The 18,826-nt window shown below is 31.5% G+C and overlaps 1 protein-coding gene across 1 annotated transcript in view; it reads left to right on the top strand.

The window, feature by feature from the left end:
• Positions 1 to 18,802, top strand: part of LOC113514337 (facilitated trehalose transporter Tret1-like) — a 29,149-nt gene extending 10,347 nt beyond the window's left edge. Inside the window, exons 3-11 of the mRNA XM_026898400.3 lie at positions 9,022 to 9,177; positions 9,968 to 10,170; positions 11,129 to 11,315; positions 11,782 to 11,903; positions 12,865 to 13,041; positions 13,338 to 13,430; positions 14,219 to 14,445; positions 15,095 to 15,247; positions 16,597 to 18,802. Coding sequence (XP_026754201.1) covers positions 9,022 to 9,177; positions 9,968 to 10,170; positions 11,129 to 11,315; positions 11,782 to 11,903; positions 12,865 to 13,041; positions 13,338 to 13,430; positions 14,219 to 14,445; positions 15,095 to 15,247; positions 16,597 to 16,621 — 1,343 coding nt within the window. The 3' untranslated portion in view covers positions 16,622 to 18,802. The remainder of the gene's footprint in view (positions 1 to 9,021; positions 9,178 to 9,967; positions 10,171 to 11,128; positions 11,316 to 11,781; positions 11,904 to 12,864; positions 13,042 to 13,337; positions 13,431 to 14,218; positions 14,446 to 15,094; positions 15,248 to 16,596) is intronic.
• The last annotated feature ends 24 nt before the right edge of the window (positions 18,803 to 18,826 follow it).

The raw sequence follows: 18,826 nt of genomic DNA, 5'->3' as shown, positions 1-18,826 counted from the left end.
AACATTATTATTATTCATGTAACTTGTTTGCACAGTTGCAACTATTTAAATGACATATATTAGCTATAAACCGATACAAATAAGTACGGTACAATTGTAAGTTTGCGTCATGTGATAATAATTCAGTGAGTCTTAAATACTTATTTCCAGTTTTATAATATATGGTATTTTCCAAGAATTTATAATATTAAAAATTTCCTGTATCCTTCTGAGTATATTTCCTAAGGGACTTTGAATATTTTTCCATTTATCCCTTTTATTCTTGTATTTATTTATTCGGTTATTCCGCTTTTTGGTGTCCTTCCTCAATGTGTATTTGTCATAATTAATGTTGATTTTGAAATGGATTCAATTCAATGCAAAAATTTTCAACTCAAAAAGAAAACTTTTCATTTTTTTATTTTAAATAATTTGTTTTTAAAGTTTTAAATAATTACCGTGAACGTAATTTCTAACTTCTACAATGAGATTTCATTGTTTAGGAGACTTTTGTATTTTTTTCATCCCCTTCTAGTCGCATTCCAAAATAACATAATTGGTATATAAACGGCGTTTATCTTTATACTCGTCTAATCTAATTATAAATTTAAGAACACCATGACATAAATGTGTAAAAATCAAGGTACACTGTGTAATGTAGGTTGATGATATGGAAATATTATATTTGTGTTATAATATTAATCAACAAATTTTAACTCAGTTATGATTAACTGATACTGTTGGTAATAGATATGTCAATTACCATGATAGTAGATATTATTATTTTGATATCTTTATATACCTACATATATAATAATGTTTTTGAATACCAGTTTATAAGTTTACTAATTTTAGTCCGCAGTTTCTCCCATGATTGTATTGTGATGTGAAAATGAGCTGTCAAATGCAAAAAGAGTTTTTCAAATCCGACTCATAGTCCCAGAGATTAGCGGTTTTAAACAAACTAACACTCGCTTTATATATTAGTATATTAGTAAAAAAAAACTTATTAAACATACTTTTTTTTAATGGATGATTATGGAATGGTAATTCCGCCTGCGCTATCGGTATACGCTCACAGGGTACTAGTGAGTGGATATGTGAGGTTGAAACTAAGTCAGTTAGCCTATTTTGACGAATTCAACGAGAATTAATCACGATCATTTCTTGGAGGACCGCGTGGAGGTCGACCTGATTGAATATATTGTTAGCAATAGAGATTAACGTCTCCTTTGCTAACAATAACTCTCGCCCTAAGTGGAATATACTGTTTCATATTGACTATGAACTGTAATTGTAATCCGCGACTTTAGTCCAAAAATTTTTATTCTAGATGAAAATTGATTCCATTTATTTACAAAATCCATACAACTAATAAAGTTTAAATAAGTCGAAATATGTTTCCAAACTTTTATATACAGAATATTAGGAGGATTTCAACTGATATTCATAGAAATACTTTTATAACGTATTATTCTTTCATAATTCATTTATTGTTGCAATGAACATTTTGATTCTTTACGTTTAGCAAATTGAAGATAAAATGTAACTAATTATACTTTATCATACTCAAATAGTGATATTATTTAATTTAGAAATTTATATAGCACTTATTTTTATATTATCTAACCATTGTGTACATATATCAAAATCTTATATAAGTATTTATTACCGAGTCAAACTCAAATGTACTCATATAAATTTACTATTACTTAAAACCAATTCTCGAAAACGTCATTCAGTACTTTTTTTTATTCAACTTAGAATGGCAAACAAGTTGACGGCCCACCTGATGGAAAGTGGTAACCGTCGCCTATAGACATGAGCAGTACCATGGATATAACAGAGTATACTGTTTCGCCCATGATACCTCCCATGCGTTGCTATTCCTGAGGACTCAGGTGTTATTCCTCTGTACCCAGTAAATTCACGCTATATCCCACCCTTCAAACCGAAACACAGCTGTGCAAACACAACTACTTCACGGTTGAAACACGAATGGGACAGAGGTACCCAAGCAATCGACTTTTGTACAAAGTATCCCTCTAGTAACGGGGACTAGCGGCCCCATTACTTATATTATACGTCATATGTCGTCCTCCATGCCCCTTTGGAAACCATCGTGGTTAATTTTTGATAAATCCGTTACAATGGGCTAACTGACCTACTCTCATCCTTACTCCACTCCAACCATTACAGTTAGCCAGTTTCAGCGTATCCCGTTAGCGCAGGCGGAGTTACCATACAGTTAGCCAGTGTACACGAATGGCGCGGGCGGGGTTTTTTTTTTAATGGATGATGAATGGAGTGATATCCCCGTATGCGCTAACGGTATACGCTGGTGGGGCACCAGTGAGGGATGATAGGTGAATAATGAAAAAAGCAGGTCAGTCAGCCCATCGCGATGAATACACCTGGCACTCAGCACGATGGTTTCCAGGAGAAACCGCGTGGAGCTATTGCTAGCAATGGGACTGGTAGCCCGCATTACTAACGATCCCTTCCCCCCGCGCGGGCGGGGTTGTCATTCCATTATTATCCGTTAAAAAAAACCCACAAAATATATGTTAAATTTTATTATCTATGGCCAAGTGTAGAAAATAATTGTCTGTATAAAAATTTATTTCAGAGATATGTTTGTTAACTCGTCATTTCGTCCGTTGCAAATCTACTTGCAATTTTTTTTTTATTTGACAGGATATACTTTTATCAGAACGGGTTTTATAGTTTAGTTTTAAAATAATAATACTAATTTTGCCCAATTTAAGTCTTTTTTTTTGTGAAACACAATCTTAATTATGGTGTACGTTGACGATGAAAAAAAGAGAACGAATATTTAAATTGGGTTCCACAGAAAAAAAAAACTATTTCAGTTATAGCAAAACCAGTTATTTTGATTTAAAAACTACTTACTGAACCGATTTTGATAAAATTTCTATAGAACAAATAAGTAAGCTATTAATTATTAGTAATTTTATCAAAAAGAATTTTTCAAATCAGTTTACTATTGACAGAGTTATGAGGTAACAAAAATAATAAATACAACTGAATCGAGATTCTCATAGTGTTTGAAGTTATTTAAAAAGTGAAGTATCAACAACTAGGAAATAACAAATCTAAAAACATAAAATTCCCCGAACACATTGACATTCGACCAAAGAAATAATTTAAATTCGAAAGTGAATGTGACTATCAAGTGTATCTAAAGAATTGTAGAAGGTTCGATCCTTATTCTATGGGTCATAGTAACAACGCTATGTAGGTACGTAACTTGCAATGTAGTACAATCGAATGATGACTCTCTTGATGGGTGAAGTTCAATGCCGAAGCAGCTCGTTATGACAAAAGTGGAAATGACCGATTATTTCCACAACAAACAGCGCGCTGAATAATACACGTTATAAACGATGGTCTTTTCAAAATAATTATAATGCTTATATACACTTTGACGATAGTACTTAATTTTTTTAAGTACAATTATTTATTTATTGATGTAAATTTCTATTAAAGTTTGATGTGGCGTTTTTATAAACAGCGGACAATATTTTGATATATATATTTATTTTTCATTTAACACTTCTTTACATTAGTATTACGCGTGCGTTGCCGACCCTGAAGAAACCTCTTTACCTACCCTAAACATTCACATTATAGGATGAGACTTATAAATAATTTAGAGAGTAAATGCTTACTTATACAAATACCTATCAATTACATAATTTAAGATTGTGTTTCACAAAAGAAAAGACTTCAATTGTACCAAAACCAACTATTTTGATTATCCATTTATATTATTAAACCTATTTTAATGAAATTTCAATAAAACAATCTACAAGTATATTCTTTCGTATAAAAAGATAATTTTCTAAATCGGTTTATTACTGATGAAGTTACGATATATAAAAAATATAAAAAAATAACCGAATTGAGAATTTTCTTCTTTATAAAGACGGTTGAAAATAAAATAAATTACTTAAAAATGTGTCTTGTAATAGTATTCTATTCGCGATATTCCTACTTATTTAAATTTAATCAATATAATTATATATAGGTACTATATAATTAATTTATCTCTACTATCGTGCTTAACATCACAGAAAAAAATATCTAACTGCGTAAAATTTAGTGATTTACTTATAGATAAATTAGTATATTTAAAAAAGTTTTGCATGAGCATTACACGTGTGTATATTGCTTCGCAAAAATAATACAAGTGAGCAATATTAACTTCAATATTCAATGATTCAAGATTTTTTTTTCTTGATGTAATACAATTATTTTTTTTTATATTATTTGAGTTGAGACGTTTTTTCTTTTATCATCATAAAGAAATCTTGATCTTTTTTTCATTATAAAATACATGAAAAAAAAGCAAAGGTTCGGCAGTCGCGAAATATTTGTTCGTACTAGGGGACACCATGTCATGAAAAAGGTTGAAAAACACTGCTTTAGATTTTTGTAGTCGTTTTTGTCAACCGCGAACAGCAGCTCCATATCTATTTTTTTATCAAAAATAATAAATACGTAGTATTCATAGTTCACGAAGGAACTATGAACTGAACTGCTAATCATATCTATATCTACAGGGACAAGAGGTTTGTTTTTACAATGCTATATAAACACAACACAAATATAAACACTTCCGGCTTTACAGCTTTTGCAATATATACCTCTTTCTAAGCGAATATCATACGTTATCATCGGGAGTTAAGACATTTGTTATTAAGGTTACTCAGCAAGACTCTTCGTGAAAATTAACTTTTTTGAAGTTGCAATATGCGTGACAAAATTGAACGAATCTTATGCTCTTCAGTAAGATTCTTATAAACTACTAACTGAAGTTTAACACAGACGTTACTTAGATAATAGGTGCATTTAAAGAAAATGGAGATAGCGCATAATACGTACCTACTGTTCTCGTAAGTGCTGCAGAGCAGCTTCATTATTGATACCAGTCTTGTGTTTTTCCAATACAGTTATATTTTTATCCAAACATTCTCATCACAACATCTCTTTCTTCATTGCTTTGGAAAAGGTGCATTGATCATTTTAATAATATTATAAAATTAGAACTAGATTATATTATATGAGGAGTATTAATAAGAGCAATATAAGTCAAACAATATTTTTTTGAAATTTTGTGTCTGTATCATTGCTCCAAATTAGATATAGTTTTCGCTGTTATATTCCTGAAGATCCAACTTAAAAATTGATGTATGTTTTACTTTGATCCACTATTTATAAATGGTCTATGGTTTTCCTACTTTTTAAATCCGCACATACATTAGGTATATGATGTTGAAATGTATCCATTTTAAACTCGAACGAATATGTCTCCACAGATAATACTACTGGCAAGATCACAATAGACCTATTATCTACTTGTTCACAAGGGTCTTGTTATCGTCACTTCCTTAATTTTATTCGCACTGTTGCCGATGTTATTGAATAATATCATATTTTAAGTCAAGTAAAAAATGTTTACAAACGTACTGTTCTATAGGGGACTTCGTGTAAGACATTTTCGTATAAAAATGCTAGATTATATGTGAATACGCCTTAACATTTTCAATGACCATTGTCTTTATGCATTTACATTTCTCTAAGAAAAATAAGCGGACTGGATTCGGAGCTCAAATAAAACACACATCCGTCATATTTTAAGAAATATGTTTATTTTGAAACTAGCTTTTGGCCTCCTACTTCCTACGCCTGCATTTCAGAAATAGGAAAACCAATGAAATAATCCACTTTAAGATGACATAACATGATAAAATATTACTACACTACATTTTAACTTAGATCTTCAGGAACACAACTGTGAAAACCGCATCCAATTTGGTACAATAGTTTTTACATGATGTCGGAACAAATATACAGACATAGAGACAAAATTTCTAAATTATAAATATTAAGGCCCTTCATATTTATTTTTTAAATATCTCCCATAACAGACATTGTTAATCACAATTTTATAATATTAATAAGATTAGTTTTATTTTTTAACTCTCTGGTAGTTCGCATTACTAACAATCCTTTGCAGTAAGTTACGAATTAAACATATATACTGTTTATATTACTGTAATTATTTTGACATAACTTTTACCCGCGACTTCGTCGGCGGCACCGGGTTGGGTAACTAGGATAACATACTGCCTTAATTTTATTTGCATTGCTGCTGATGGTGTTCACTTACTCGTATATCACATTTTAAATAATTTAAAAAATATTTACAAATCTACTCCGTGTAAGAAAAATTGGTACGAAAGTACTTAATTACACGAATCAGTACGGAATGGCAGAAATTTTAACTATCATAAAACGAGGTAATTTTATGAACCTTGGACATACAAATGGAAGTAAGTACAGTTATTTACAATTAATATAACAATTCCAGTTTCTTTAAAGATAACATGCTTCTTAATAGTTATAAAATCAAGAGCAGTATTGGGAATTTAGGTTGAGCCCCTTTTCAGGACATCTGTGGTCAAAACTAAGATATTCAAAACGAAGTAGGAGAAGGATAAGAGATAAAAGTATCGAGCCATCCCCATGGATCTTTATACTTACCTAACAGAGAGATTCCATGTTAAGTTTATTATAGAAATTCTATTTGTGTACTTAATCTATGTTTAAAATTATCACCAACATACTACATATATTTTATATGCACTCAAAGTATTTATAGGTTTACACTATTTACAACAATGTTTAAACGTTTTTACAATTAGGTATGCACAAACTAGCCATTAGAAAACAAATTAAATAGATCATTATTACAGTGTGAGCAATATTCAGATTTACCAATCATACTCAACATATAAATTTATCATCGAATTGCCACGCAGTAATGTAATCGCAGCGAAATGAACGTGGATACATTTGGGTCATTATCTATATTTTTTATGAGTTTATTATCACTTACATAATTATAATTAAGTAATCATATCTACGAATAATATTTACTCATTAGGACGTAATGTCCAAGATGTATTATAAATTACAGTAGTCACTACATAGCAGGAGCAGTCAGCTTCAATACTGGTCAATTCCAAAATGTGTATCAATTTAAAACCATCTTCTATAATTGTGTTGATGCTATTTAAAAGCATTTTTAATATATGTCCAATATATATCAAAAGACATTGTACATTACAATAGTAGACACAGAATACTATATAAATGAAATGAATGACATAGAAATGCTAATTATTACTAATGCTATTCTAATTTATAGTTTTATATTGGCATTAGAAAATCATAATCCTCAACACATAGGAGTTGCTATGCTAAGGTTAAATCCTAGATCTTTTTTTTTTTTTAATTTAGGATCTAAAGATCCTAATCAAATTCTAAACAAATAATACGAAATTAACAGAAAACTATTTTACAATAGAACTTGGTCTTTACGATTATTTGCAATTGTTGATTAGACGTTACTGTGTCCTGTTCGTATACAAGCTTAAATAGGTAATAAGTCCTTTTATTAGAAGAAATCGAAAATCTTCAATATTGACCATATTGAAGATTTTCGTGATAATTAATAGAGTGCATATTATTACATACACTCCGGTGTTTATTTTTAAAAATAGTTATCTATAAGTACCTATATGTAAAATTATATTTGACTATACAATTTTACCTGTACCACAGATAATATCTTTACCTAACTAATATTATTTTAGATAGCATTTTTATTATCTAATTTTATGTTATATAAATAATGCGGTACATGCTGTCTGTCTCCTGTCACCGTGTTTATAATACGTTACTTACTACCAGATAAACTATCTTTATGGTCATAACATTGACACAAGTTAGTAAATATCGACGTGGAACGTTTTACGTTGACAAATTGAATGTTACTAAGGTCCCTATTTTTAGGGTTGCGTAAGAAAGTAGTTCAAAAAGGGTACTAAACATTTCAAAGTAGACCTATTTTTTTATTCAAATGCTGCTTAGTTCTTTACGTAATGATCAAAAATCTGAGAAAAGTTCATCCGTTGTGAAACAATAAATGTGAAATAATTACATAAAAGTATATATTAATATTACAGAAAAAAATAATACAAATTTATTAACTATCGTTGTTTTCGACAAATTATCAAAAAACCTTAAAACAAACACTTAGTTATATTGTCCAGTTTTAAACTACAATTATGACACAAAATAAGAAAATAGGGATTATAGTATCAATAACAATACTTATTATCTGTCTATTTTACATAAAAATGCAATAAAGAACATTTTATTTCACATTTACATATTTCTGTGCGGAACCATTGGCGTGTGAGTTCAACTTACACCTAAACGGTTTTATTCAAAATAATATGTACATAACTGACTTAATTGTTTTTATGACTGCAAATAAATATTCATTTATATATTTATTTATTTTACTTTAACAAATTGTATATAGAGCGGACATAATACAGTGATACATTAATGGTCTGCTCATCATACTGTCTTGTAATAAACAGGTGCAATCGAAGTTATAAGGATTCGTATTCTGCTAATGAATCCGGACTGAGGTCAGTCTAGTAAAAATCAATACCGAATGCCGAATATATATAAAATATATAAACATGTTCCATGATTTCGACTTTCATCAACTCCTTTATATCCTCATTTTTCTGCAATATTATATTATTTTAATTCTAAGATGTCTAGCTTGCTTGCTTGCATGCTTCTCTACAGTGGGAAGAAGCTTTTTTTTATGGCGATAAAATAAAAAATATTATATATATATATTCATTTATTTGCTCGAAAAATTTATTTGCTTAGGACCGTTTCTTATGGCAATCTATGGTAAAGGCCTATGTTCATAAGTGGACACATAACGGTTGATTTGACACGAAAAAATAAAAAAAATAACCAACAATATATCTACGAAATCGACTACGAAACCTCTCACTCGAGATTTGTTGCGGCTCGAAGACAACTTCGAGTTACAAAACTAAGTGTAAAACAGTGATAAAAACAAAACCTATTGAATACATTTTCTGTGATCAAAAATATAATATCTCCGGTTGTATTCAACAGCGAACATCGCGATCACGGCCACGGGATTCTCAATGGGATGGACGTCCCCTGTGAACCTCAAGTTGCAGAATGTAACAGACTCTCCTCTTGACAGACCGATCACCAGCAATGAGGAAGCCTGGATCGGGTCACTACTCAACATTGGTGCTATCATCGGTATGTATGAGTCTTGTACTGTGACTTTCTAATATAATTTGGAATAGCAAACATAGCAACATCGTACCTGATGAAAACAAGTCCGTTCTACAAGCAAGATCAGCACTACAGAGTGGACACCGAATTTACAGAAGCCTTTACTACACACACGGCATCTCTCACGCGATCCCTATCGAATATATAAAAACGACAAAGGCTGCAAAAAGGTTTCTTCAGTACCAAAAATGCACACTTTATGATTCAGCCTTGTTTTTCAGGGCATAATTCGAAAATACCAATATTTTTAAACGACTTCCAAAATCAATCAATACAGTTTAGTCCTGAGTTGATCCCATATAAATTTTATGACCATTGAATCAGCCAATTTCTCGATGGAGCAAAAAACTCCTTGTTGCGAAGAAAAATCAATACTTACATACAATCACGCATTTTCCCATTCTAAATTATATGTAATGTGTTTATGAAATGTTTCGTTGCTAATTGGTGCATATGTGCTAACGACTGATGTCTCTTTTTGCAGAGCAAAATATACCTGTTATTATTGCTACATATCTATAACTATATGGTCACCGTGTGTGTCCCGGCATAGAATGGGCTACTCCTTCCTTTGCCATGGGTGTCGTAACAGGCGAGTAATGGAGAGCGAGGGATAGGCAGCAACGACCCTCTTAAAACATCTAAAAATCACTGGCAAAACTTCCCTTATGGAGCAGGTTTATGTCCAGCAGTGGACAGTTAACGATTAAAATAATAATAATAAATACCTATATGAACTAATATTTTTTACCAGGTCCATTCATCGGTGGGTTAGCAGCTTCCAAAATAGGCCGCAAGTGGGGTTTGATTGTCTCTTCAGTTCCACTGTTCATAGGATGGCTCTTGGTCGCTATAGCCACTAATGTAGGCTTAATCTACGCAGGCAGGATATTTTGGGGTATAGCTGTTGGCATGCTGTTCACTATATCGCCTATGTACTGCGCTGAAATTGCTACGGTGAGACTTTATATACAATTTCTCTGGCATTATGATCTGGCATATTGATGACCTTTCGATTCGATTTCCGGGCCGGACCAATTTAGGATGTGAATTTTCTGGACTGGCACGGGTTTGGTTTTTTTTTTTAAAAAAACATAGTTACTTACCTTACAATTTGTAGTAAGAAACAATCTCACAGTTCATTTAATGGAAAATTATTACCGTCATCTGCAGACATCTGTATTATGAACACCACAGAATGCACTATCCAGATCTCGTCCTCAAGCCTTTAGCATTCTTCATAACTAAGGTGTTATGCCCGTACCAAATAATTTACCATTCTAGAAAATTAAGGAGTACCTTAATCTTCTAGAATGGCAAAGTATTATACTCCCGTACCAAGTAGGTACCTTTAGGACCCTATCTCATCAAACGAACAAGTCATGCAGATGAGCACAGCTTCTTGGCAGAAATTTAGTTCTCATTCCACCAAAAAAATTAATTCAGTTAAAATATATTTCTCCGTACAGATAATATTTATTTATTTTTCGTTGTAATAACAATTTAATTCATATGAAAAGGCTTGCTGGAAGAAATCTCTCATTAAAGATAAGCTCGACTTTATACATTACGTTTAAAATTAAATGTTTTTATCACTATACTTGCAATAAAGAATATTTCTATCTTTGGCAGAAATTTAGTTAATCTTTAATGCAGTAGTTAGCATTCCACTTGTTGTCTTTGTGAATATAACAAACATGCCATCATCCAATGTGGCAGAAATGACTCTGCCACATTGGATTGGCTTTTCCACAAACATTCAATTTATTAATATTTTAAGTAATTATGACACTTGCCACATCACTCGATTAATAAATAAATGTTTCCGTATTCCACAATAATATTACTATTCTTATAATTACGATAATTTTTACATCTATCACTTGACCGATAAAAAAATGTCTCCGTGTTCCAGGATGAAGTGCGCGGCGCGCTCGGTTCCTTTCTCCAAGCGTTCATTACCATTGGTTTCCTTCTGGTATACAGTATTGGGCCATTTATTTCCTATTCAGCAATCGCTTACATTGGTGTTGCAATCGTGGCCATCTTCGATATCATCTTCTTCTTCATGCCAGAATCGCCTGTTTATCATTTGAGCAAAAGTGAGTAAAAATAATTTTATTAAAATTACCTTTAGTAAGTGCTAGGTGTAATATTATTTTCCCAAATTAATTAAGACAAAAATCGTCTTAGTCTCGGCATAGAATGGACCACCTTTTCCTTTCTCGTGGGTTTTATAAGAGGTGACTAAGGGAATTTAATGTTCGAGATATGGGCAGCAGGGTTCTTTTTAAAACATTATTAAAGCCTGTTGTCAAGTTGAACAGTTGCCAAGCGTGGCAACTACTAGAAAAATATCTTCTTATGGGGAGGCCTGAACATAGGCCTTTCCTCGACGATCGGTTAACGGGTCATATAATGATGATGTTTATATAACAACAAAACTGAGATTTTGAAATAAACTCACATGCACCCTAAGAACATTACCATCCTTTTTTCGGCAGTCGAATAAAAAATCTTAAAGGCTTATAATTAATAACTACTAACTTTTAAAAATTTCATTCCCAGATGACCGCCAATCAGCTTCCCAAAGTTTAGCCACTATTCGTGGAAAATCAGAAGCTGGTGTTCAAGCTGAACTTGATAAAATGGCAGCAGATGTGAAAGCAGCTATGGATAAAACTGCTACGGTAAATAGTGTACAGTTTGACCTAAAATATCTAATTTATTATGGACAGTATTCCGTTACTGAGCAATGATATCATCATCATAATATAAGCCACTAAAATAGGCCTCTTCCTTGGGGGGGAAATATCAATTGCAGCGCTAGGCAGGACGATTGGCAACCGCAATTAGACTTTGGTGACTTTTTAAGGAGACGCTGCAAGCAATAATATACTTGCAACTTATAAATAAAATCATAACAATAAAAAAGTACCTATGGGGGAAAAGGGTGTGGCGTCTGTAAATAATAATTGTACATATTCATCTCATAGCCACTTATCAACATTATTACTTTCTTTTCCATCAAGTAGGTTAATTAAATTGTACCTATGTACCTATGTGTAGATGAAATATCTATATATTTCAGCTCTTTCTTTCTTTCGGACTGATCGTACAGACATGACAGCGACGTTTACTTCTTACATTTATTTCTGCTGTCATTCTCTCCAACTCGATAACTCATCTCTTACACGCCTAATTTCCGTGTTTATATATTATTTTCTACATATTCCTTTGTATATAATATTTACCTTCTGTATATAATATATGTAAATAGACAAAATTAGTTGTTATACTTATGTCCTCCGAACAACTACAAGGGAATATAGAAGTAAAGAAAGAAATTAAAATTGGTATCTATATATCAATGCACAGTAGAAAACGCTCAATCTAGAATTTTGAAATTTTACACATAGGTTCTTTATATAGCGTAGGTGAACAGTAAGAAAGAAAAATTGAAAATTCAATCCCTAAATTGGTAAAGCTTCCAAAATCCATGCGTACAAAATCGTGGGCAAAAGCTAATTGCGTATAATCTAGAGGTCCAAGTATATTTGTTACGAGAAAAAAATACTTATTCGTATACACGGATAGAATGAAAATTAAAGAGATCGTTGTAAAATTAATTGCATAATTACATACTTCCAGATAAAAGATGTTTTCCGAGGCGGTAACTTCAAGGCGTTCTACATTTCCTGCGCGCTGGTGTTCTTCCAGCAATTCAGTGGTATCAACGTTGTACTCTTCTACATGACCAACATCTTCAACGCAGCAGGATCTGACCTGGATCCAGCTATTGCCACTATCATTATTGGTGCTGTGCAGGTAAAATGTTTTAAAATCCACAAACACCAACCAAAACGTATACAGAGGGGCAGATACATTATACTCTCTTTAAAATTTGTAGACGATCTTTTTAAATTTAAAATGAAATCATCAGGTATGTTAATATAACATCATATTATCTGTGATTAGGCATACAAAAATCTAAATATTTGAGTATGCAACCAAATCATATAAATAACTTATTATATCATTAGTGTTCCTTGCTAATAATTATTAATAGCTTTAATTAAGACTCGATATTTTTTTTATTTAACAATATTAATTTCATTTTACAGGTGGGTGCTTCATGCGTTACACCATTCGTAGTAGACAGGCTTGGACGTCGGATCTTGCTGCTGATCTCCTCATGCGGTACTGCCATCGGTCTGGTGAGTATTCATTCAAACGTTCTGTTTTTCGTAATTTTTCATAAAATAAATCGAACTCATTAGTGATATATTGAATTAAGAATCTATCCATATTATAAATAGAAATTTCACGAATCAGAAATTAAAAAACAACAAATATTTTGAATATCCCATAATAATTCGACAGCATCTTCTCAGTATGGGAGGGAGAAAACTAATGTAAACAACCCACTCCACATTTCGATAAGCTGATCAAGTACCTCTATCGCTTAGTTCGAATTTGTACCTACCATAGATCTGTTCGCTAAAACTACAAAGCAATTAACGCTAACGAAAAACGCTACCAAAAAAGTCATAGAGAGTATGTAGAACAAAGATTACAATTTTAAAATTACTTATTCTAAAATTGAAAAAACGTACAATATAAATTTGCCGAATTACGTCTAGCACATAGAGGCACAGCAACTGATAGATAGCAAAACGATTTCAAAAAATTAAATCTGTTCACATTTAGCGTAACATTCGTTTATTCATATTTAAGAACTGCGCTCTTACAATGGAGCTTTTGCCATAACTATAATTTTCAACGAGTCTCTTCACTTTTTGATACGACATAACATCAATTTTTTCTTTAATCTGTCTAATGTAACTGTGCCATGGTCTCCCCTTTCTTCTCTTTTTTTCTATCTTATCTTCTATTATAATGTTCATAAGTTCATCATATTGTGTCCCAATATTTATGACGTAATAAAAATCAATTGAATTGCCATTTTTTCCTTATTAAAAACTTTTGTTTATGCAATTTACAGGCACTCCTCGGTATGTACTTCATCTTGGCGGAAAAAGAGAATCCTATTGCCGAAACTATCAGTTTCTTACCAGTATTATCGCTCGTTCTGTTTATCATAACCTACTGCTGGGGTTTAGGGCCATTGCCCTGGGCGGTTATGGCCGAGCTTATGCCCATGGAAGTAAAGGCTATTGCGGCTCCAATAGCCACTGCTTTCTGCTGGATGTTGTCCTTCCTTGTTACTAGGTGAGGATCCATTTTGAGTTACTATCTAATCTAGATATTATCTAATGTTGTTACTTAATATTGGCAACTCAATACATCTGTTAATTTTTTATTATACTACCTGTCTCTCGCAGCTTTGCTCATGTATATCAGTATATAAAATATCCTATGTTAAATTAGGATATAACCTACCCGTGTAACAAATTTAATTCAAATCCGTTCAATAGTTAACAACATTTTGCGTTTATACCTACTAGGAAGTAGCACTACTTTTTAGCTGCATATTCAGCCGGGATATATTGATTAATCAGAATAAAAAGCAGCGTATGTCTTTCTCCATTCCAAATACTAATGCATATGCTAATCTTATAACAAATTCTTCATATTTAACAAAGAAACCCTCGCATTTGCATTTATATTGCCTCACTAGTAAAGATTAACGTTCTCAATGAAGTAGTCTAATTAATATATGTGTCACCACTCCTTTTCATCCATAGAATGAAAAATTGAAAAATTAAAATATTTTCTAAATATTAAAATTAAATATACCTAAATCCCAGATAAATATTTTCCATATTTATATTTTAATCTGTACTTTATGCTACTGTATTTCACTTGAAATTTCTAATTGTCCTTATATATTATTAAATAAATAAAAATGTCTTTACAGGTACTTTAATAGTATAGCAGATGCTCTAGGCATGTACGTCGCCTTTTGGTTGTTCGGCGTTTGTTGTATAGTCTCCTTCTTCTTCGCGATGTTCGTGGTCCCAGAGACGAAAGGCAAGAGTTTGCAGGAGATTGAAGCAATATTATCTGGCAGGTGGGTGATCAACGTTTAAATCACAATTATTATAAACAGGGCCGGATTATACATTAAACAGTGTAGGGAATTGCCTAGGGACCCCCATCGACTAGGGGCTCGTGCTCTGACGAAATTGTTTTTCGAGAAAATTTCTTTAAGTAAAATTACATAAGATTTTTATCTAACAAACCATTAATGAAAATATTATTGCCTTTTTTATGTTACTTCGTCATATTCCAGTATATTTTATAATGTGTTTCAAGTTATTAGATGTAGAATGATTTTATAACAGTGTTTTTTAAGTGACACGATACGAGATGCCTTAATACCCAACATGATTAATTCGATTCTGTAATTAGCTCTATCTTGCGTTTTTGTCTACCTAAATGAATTTACATGTGTGTCAGATGATACAATCTATTCATGTACCAAAATTTCATTCACAACTGTCTAACCATTGAAGCCCGACGTGTCATAATGTGCAACTTGACTCAACATTTCAGACATCTTAATTTAGGTATTTACTAATGATACCTTTTCTTTTAACATTTTTTAAATAATATCTAGCTAATACTCATTGGAAAGAGTCTGTGTTTGAAATTTTACAGGCATATTTTGAGATTGACTCAATACTTATTCAGATTTTTCAAAACACTATAATGTTACATCATCATCATACTACATAATATAAAACAAAGTCGCTGTCGCTATCTGTCCATCCCTATGCATGCTTTAATCTTTAAAACTACGCAACGGATTTCGAAGCGGTTTTTAATACATAGTGATTCAAGAGGAAGGTTTATATGTATAATACATGTATAATATTGTAGAGAAACACTGATAATTTTAAAGGTTTCTAATGTGATGTAATATGCACCCGTGCGAAGCCGAGGCGGGTCGCTAATGGACTATAAGATAATCTTGCACCGTAATCTAGTTTACAAATCAAGGGATTAGTATATCAATAAATTATTAACAACAAAGCTGACCTATCAGACTTCTTTATATTATCATATAAACTCGTCTATCAACGACGTAAATTAGCACTACTATAGATATTGTTGTCGTGAGGTCCCGGTATAGAATGGACCACCCCTTCCTATCCCGTGGAACTAAATGGTCAAGGAATAGACAGCAGCATCCCTCTTAAAACATCACTAAAGGCTATTGCGATTGCCAACCCGCCTACCAACTATGCATACAGGCCTATGTTCAGCAGTGATGATATGGCAGTGATAATGATGATGATAGGTACTTGTGATACCTATATTTTTATCGACAGTATTTCCGAACATATTCGATAAGTCACTTTAAAAAATTATCTAAGTACCTATATAATATCATAAACATCTTTTCATTCTTTACAGAGCTAGAAAAGAAGACAAAGCTTAAAGGGAACAAAACTGTTGTGGATCGTAAAATAGTAATTTGTGTACGTATCTATTTTACCACGAACATTTTATCAGTAGATAAACCGAATTTATAATGTGATTTTTACACTGACCAAAAAGAAGAATTATGAACGAAAATATTGTTATTAGATGGGATCTATTTTTATCTATGATTTTTTGTATATATTTGGTAATCATGATTGACGCTACATTCTTTTGTGTACAAAGAAAAAAAAACAATTTTAATAAAAGGCATTACTCAAAAGAGCAGCTCTTAGGTACAAACAGGTATAAAAGTATCACGAAATTACAATATGGATGCCATTTTACGATTGTACATATAAATGCTTTAAATTACAGCATAGGCATATTGCTTATTGTAATGGAGAATCCGGGTTCGCATCTTAAGTGACCCAATTTAGTAAATAAATATTTCTAAAATGACTCGAGTCTGGGTGTTCTAATTTTTGGCCCCAGACATTTATTAAGTTAGGATTATCTATGATTTCTCATAAGACAGGGTATCATAGCTTAAGTACAAGGCAAATATATTATATTCTGTGGTAGGTTGGTATATTTACGATTGTACGATACGTTATTATTTGATAGTTGTATAACATTTGTAATTATTTTAGCTAAGTAAGACAACATTCCCAGTCACCTATCGTAATAATGTACAAAATATTTTAAAATATACTTTATGCTAGATATAAATAGAAATTCTCCAGTTTCCGATAAAAGAACAATTTACACATTTATTTACCAATTTTATGAACAAGGTTGTTCTCAATTCGTCTGCATTTTTCTATGTCCCGCGATATCTTCTTAAGTTAATAATAATTAATTCTGAAATTATTGTACAAATTTAAGTATCTACACTAATTTCAGAATTTTTATTAGTATAGGTGGATATAGGTAATATAGATAAAAGGGAAGTATTGATTTTACAATATATTTCTAAACCTTGTAAAGATAGTAATTAAAAAGTTGAAGATATTGCGTAATATAGAAAAAAATATTAATTACCAACTTTTACACGCGTGAGCGGTATATATGCTGACCAAGATAAAAAGTAGCCTACATCCTATTCCATCCCATACAGTATGAGCGTTTCAAAAATAACTAAATAAACCTCCTTTCAAAGCTTTCAACTCCTCATAAACAAACACTGTAACACTATTATTATTTATTTTAGATTTATGAAAGATACAGATCGATATTATATATAGACTACAGGTGCTATATAATTATTGTGATATAGATGAATTTATTAAAATGAGTTTGTAAATAATATGAATTTATAATATCTGTGAACGATATTTTATCTACCTTTCAATGGGGTTAATTTTGAAGTGTTATTTCTCTAAACTTATCTGTTAGCCTAATATTTTAATTTATAGATTCGCGAAATAACTGTTTTATGGACCATCATAAACTAAAATCATAATATTTTTTACTTAAATCAATTAGAAAATTAGTTTACATCGTTCTTTACAATAAAGATTTCGCTGTTATGTCAAATTGAAATATTGATTTTAGAGAGCTGAGTCCTCAGGAATGGCAACACATGGGGGTTATCATGGGCGAAACAGTATACTCTGTTATGTCCATTGTATTGCTCATGTCTATAGGCGACGGTTACCATTTTCCATCAGGTGGGCCGTCAGCTTGTTTGCCATTCTAAGTTGTATAAAAAAAAGATAGGATTAAAGAAATGGCATCTCAGAATCGACCTCAATACTTTGTTATTTCATTATAGTAATTTATCAGTCAGAATTTACAATTTAGGTCAAAAATCTATTATATATATTATAAGAAAGAATACAAAAAGAATAATTTTTCATCTTATCCCAAGAGTGATGATAAGCTCAAAAATAAATGTTTACTCCTAAATTATAAAAAAAAACTAGATATTTTGGAGGTCTATCTTTAGTCCATACATAGTCCAGGATTTAACAAGGTCTTGCCTCATTGGTTAGGAAAATAAAGAAGCGAGTCTATCCACGATGAACACGTTCAAAGAAAAATTTTGTTAAATAATCATGCGCGAAAGTTGTCGATAGTACATGATGTATTTTACATAATTACATTTTAAAATGTATAGATAGATGAAATATCGTGAACGGAGGTTTTCAGAACTACATATAATTTGTTATAAAATAAAGATTGTTTTAATTTGAAATGCTTTTATTCTTTTTTTAACAAA

Source organism: Galleria mellonella, unplaced genomic scaffold, assembly GCF_026898425.1.
Source record: "Galleria mellonella isolate WM207_F2 unplaced genomic scaffold, CSIRO_AGI_GalMel_v1 utg270, whole genome shotgun sequence".
Taxonomy (NCBI): Eukaryota; Metazoa; Arthropoda; class Insecta; order Lepidoptera; family Pyralidae; genus Galleria; species Galleria mellonella.
Note: the sequence above shows the minus strand (reverse complement) of the source record. Positions and strands in the feature narration are given on the sequence as shown.